This window comes from Oncorhynchus nerka, unplaced genomic scaffold (genome assembly GCF_034236695.1).
Source record: "Oncorhynchus nerka isolate Pitt River unplaced genomic scaffold, Oner_Uvic_2.0 unplaced_scaffold_963, whole genome shotgun sequence".
Taxonomy (NCBI): Eukaryota; Metazoa; Chordata; class Actinopteri; order Salmoniformes; family Salmonidae; genus Oncorhynchus; species Oncorhynchus nerka.
The window spans coordinates 1-5,000 of NW_027040352.1; the positions used below are offsets into that span (position 1 = coordinate 1).

Here is a 5,000-nt window from a genome sequence, read left to right on the forward strand (position 1 = left end):
GGACATGTTTCCATCATGTTTCCATCAGGCCTGTCAGGACATGTTTCCATCAGGCCTGTCAGGACATGTTTCCATCAGGCCTGTCAGGACATGTTTCCATCAGGCCTGTCAGGACATGTCTCCATCAGGCCTGTCAGGACATGTTTCCATCAGGCCTGTCAGGACATGTTCCATCAGGCCTGTCCTCCATCAGGCCTGTCAGGACATGTTTCCATCAGGCCTGTCATGTTTCCATCAGACATGTTTCCATCAGGCCTGTCAGGACATGTTTCCATCAGGCCTGTTTCCACATGTTCTCTCCATGTCTCCATCAGGCCTGTCAGGACATGTTTCCATCAGGCCTGTCGGGACATGTTCTCTCCTGTTTCCATCAGGCCTGTCGGGACATGTTTCCATCAGGCCTGTCAGGACATGTTTCCATCAGGCCTGTCGGGACATGTTTCCATCAGGCCTGTCGGGACATGTTCCATCAGGCCTGTCGGGACATGTCTCCATCAGGCCTGTCGGGACATGTCTCCATCAGGCCTGTCGGGACATGTCTCCATCAGGCCTGTCGGGACATGTTTCCATCAGGCCTGTCGGGACATGTTTCCATCAGGCCTGTCGGGACATGTTTCCATCAGGCCTGTCGGGACATGTTTCCATCAGGCCTGTCGGGACATGTTTCCATCAGGCCTGTCGGGACATGTTTCCATCAGGCCTGTCAGGACATGTTTCCATCAGGCCTGTCGGGACATGTCTCCATCAGGCCTGTCGGGACATGTCTCCATCAGGCCTGTCGGGACATGTGTCCATCAGGCCTGTCGGGACATGTGTCCATCAGGCCTGTCGGGACATGTGTCCATCAGGCCTGTCGGGACATGTTTCCATCAGGCCTGTCGGGACATGTTTCCATCAGGCCTGTCGGGACATGTCTCCATCAGGCCTGTCGGGACATGTCTCCATCAGGCCTGTCGGGACATGTTTCCATCAGGCCTGTAAGGACATGTTATATCCTGTTTCCATCAGGCCTGTCAGGACATGTTTCCATCAGGCCTGTCAGGACATGTTTCCATCAGGCCTGTCAGGACATGTTTCCATCAGGCCTGTCAGGACATGGTTCCATCAGGCCTGTCAGGACATGTTTCCATCAGGCCTGTCAGGACATGTTTCCATCAGGCCTGTCAGGACATGTTTCCATCAGGCCTGTCAGGACATGTTTCCATCAGGCCTGTCGGGACATGTTCTGACATGTTTCCATCAGGCCTGTCAGGACATGTGTCCATCAGGCCTGTCAGGACATGTGTCCATCAGGCCTGTCAGGACATGTGTCCATCAGGCCTGTCAGGACATGTTTCCATCAGGCCTGTCGGGACATGTTCTGACATGTTTCCATCAGGCCTGTCGGGACATGTTCTCTCCTGTTTCCATCAGGCCTGTCAGGACATGTCTCCATCAGGCCTGTCAGGACATGTCTCCATCAGGCCTGTCGGGACATGTGTCCATCAGGCCTGTCGGGACATGTTTCCATCAGGCCTGTCAGGACATGTTTCCATCAGGCCTGTCAGGACATGTTTCCATCAGGCCTGTCAGGACATGTTTCCATCAGGCCTGTCAGGACATGTTTCCATCAGGCCTGTCAGGACATGTTTCCATCAGGCCTGTCAGGACATGTGTCCATCAGGCCTGTCAGGACATGTGTCCATCAGGCCTGTCAGGACATGTTTCCATCAGGCCTGTCAGGACATGTTTCCATCAGGCCTGTCAGGACATGGTTCCATCAGGCCTGTCAGGACATGTTTCCATCAGGCCTGTCAGGACATGTTTCCATCAGGCCTGTCAGGACATGTTTCCATCAGGCCTGTCAGGACATGTTTCCATCAGGCCTGTCAGGACATGTTCAATCCCACATGTACTTTACTCACAAACCTGGTCAGCGGGACAGAAAAGACGGACCTACTTGTCAAATTTGTGTATTTGTTCCTCGTTGTATGGCAGACGTCTCTCAGCCTTGTCCTTCTTAAACTGGTGGTAGATGGCTGTAATGGAGTCCAGGAGAACCTTGATCCTTTCAACACTGAGACAGAGAGAGAGAAAACCACCAGTGTTAGATGGCTGTAATGGAGTCCAGGAGAACCTTGATCCTTTCAACACTGAGACAGAGAGAGAAAACCACCAGTGTGAGATGGCTGTAATGGAGTCCAGGAGAACCTTGATCCTTTCAACACTGAGACAGAGAGAGAAAACCACCAGTGTTAGATGGCTGTAATGGAGTCCAGGAGAACCTTGATCCTTTCAACACTGAGACAGAGAGAGAAAACCACCAGTGTGAGATGGCTGTAATGGAGTCCAGGAGAACCTTGATCCTTTCAACACTGAGACAGAGAGAGAAAACCACCAGTGTGAGATGGCTGTAATGGAGTCCAGGAGAACCTTGATTCTCTCAACACTGAGACAGAGAGAGAAAACCACCAGTGTGAGATGGCTGTAATGGAGTCCAGGAGAACCTTGATTCTCTCAACACTGAGACAGAGAGAGAGAAAACCACCAGTGTTAGATGGCTGTAATGGAGTCCAGGAGAACCTTGATTCTCTCAACACTGAGACAGAGAGAGAGAAAACCACCAGTGTGAGATGGCTGTAATGGAGTCCAGGAGAACCTTGATTCTCTCAACACTGAGACAGAGAGAGAGAAAACCACCAGTGTTAGATGGCTGTAATGGAGTCCAGGAGAACCTTGATTCTCTCAACACTGAGACAGAGAGAGAGAAAACCACCAGTGTTAGATGGCTGTAATGGAGTCCAGGAGAACCTTGATCCTTTCAACACTGAGACAGAGAGAGAGAAAAACACCAGTGTTAGATGGCTGAAAGGAGCTGTGGAACTCATGTGTGGCTTGAGGAGCAACATCAGTCCACAGATATTGGATATTCATCTCAGACTCTGTTTTTGTATGGAGATACAGGTATACTGTAACCTGGTAACATTTAGTATCTCTCTAGGTTACGGTGTGATCTCTGAAGTATACTGTAACCTGGTAACATTTAGTATCTCTCTAGGTTACGGTGTGATCTCTGAAGTATACTGTAACCTGGTAACATTTAGTATCTCTCTAGGTTACGGTGTGATCTCTGAAGTATACTGTAACCTGGTAACATTTAGTATCTCTCTAGGTTACGGTGTGATCTCTGAAGTATACTGTAACCTGGTAACATTTAGTATCTCTCTAGGTTACGGTGTGATCTCTGAAGTATACTGTAACCTGGTAACATTTAGTATCTCTCTAGGTTACGGTGTGATCTCTGAAGTATACTGTAACCTGGTAACATTTAGTATCTCTCTAGGTTACGATATGAAAACATGTGTTACCCTTTGGGGCAGCGATGTATCTCTCTCTAGGTTACGATATGAAAACATGTGTTACCCTTTGGGGGCAGCGATGTATCTCTCTAGGTTACGATATGAAAACATGTGTTACCCTTTGGGGGCAGCGATGTATCTCTCTAGGTTACGATATGAAAACATGTGTTACCCTTTGGGGCAGCGATGTATCTCTCTAGGTTACGATATGAAAACATGTGTTACCGTTTGGGGCAGCGTTATCAGAAAAGCACAACATTGATTTTCACAAGACGATACATGTCTGTTTCACCACAGGATTTGAGCTCCACGGATAAATGATTGGACTATATTAGTGATTTAAATAGTTGGACGGCTCACAACTTCCTCCAGCTAAATGAACACGAGACCAACGTACTTATTGTTGGAGCCGAAGCACAGAGAATCTGGCTGTACATTTTAATTCACGGGCCAATAAATAATTTTACATTCTGAACTCAATTTCAAAAAACAGGCATTAGGAAGGTGAACTCATCCGTGCTTTGACTACAAACAGGCTTGACGACTGTGATGCTCTCCTGTCTGGTCTACCCAAGGAAGACTACAGGCTTGACGACTGTGATGCTCTCCTGTCTGGTCTACCCAAGGAAGACATTGTATGTTTTTCAGTTGACCAGAATGCTGCAGCGTGGGTACTGGCCATGATCATGTTGATCGATTTCGTGCGTTTCTGTCACTGTGTAAAACTATCAAGGTCACAACTAAAACTTTTGTCGCTTTGGCCTCCCGCCACTAGCACGCCACTAGCACGCCACTAGCACATCACTAGCACGCCACTAGCACATCACTAGCACGCCACTAGCACGCCACTAGCACATCACTAGCACGCCACTAACACGCCGCTAGCACATCACTAGCACGCCACTAGCACATCACTAGCACGCCACTAGCACATCACTAGCACATCACTAGCACGCCACTAGCACATCACTAGCACGCCACTAGCACGCCACTAGCACGTCACTAGCACGCCACTAGCACGCCACTAACACGTCACTAGCACGCCGCTAACACGTCGCTAGCACGCCGCTAGCACGCCGCTAGCACGCCGCTAGCACGCCGCTAGCACGCGCTAGCGTCGCGTGAATGTTCCCGGAAATAGAATGTAGCTAACTCGCGGCGATCCCAGTGACGTCCCAGAATAAGGCGACAATATTAAAATGACCAAAAGAGTTCGGTCGGCTTTGTGTTTTCATTTTTGCCATGGAACATTTTTTGGGGGGATACTTGTGTCGTCACAGCCCTAAAACACACTCGTTACTTACTTCCTGTCTTCAGGGTGTGTTCCAGCTTGAGTCCAGCTGTCCGTCAGAACACCACCTGACAGGAACTTACTCTTGATGTCCTGAACCGTCTGCTCCATGGGGACTATGGAGTTAGAGATCTGCACAGAGAGACAACCAATCAACCACAGCCCTGGGGGAGGCTGAGAGACAACCAATCAACAGCAGCCCTGGGGGAGGCTGAGAGACAACCAATCAACAGCAGCTCCAGAGATGGGAGGCTGACTGAGAAGATAATAGCCAGAGGCGGGGTCAGAGGGAACAGAGGCTGAGTGATAGGTTAAGGGGCGGGGCCAGAGGGAACAGAGGATGAGTGATAGATTAAGGGGCTGGGCCAGAG

General features: G+C 49.6%; 1 protein-coding gene across 1 annotated transcript in view; it reads right to left on the minus strand.

Annotated features, from left to right (window-relative positions):
* Positions 1–1,916: 1,916 nt before the first annotated feature.
* Positions 1,917–5,000, minus strand: part of LOC135570641 (serine/threonine-protein kinase TBK1-like) — a 52,509-nt gene continuing 49,425 nt past the window's right edge. The window contains 2 exon segments of the mRNA XM_065016581.1: positions 1,917–2,056; positions 4,643–4,761. Of these exon segments, the coding sequence (XP_064872653.1) occupies positions 1,936–2,056; positions 4,643–4,761 (240 nt within the window). The 3' untranslated portion in view covers positions 1,917–1,935.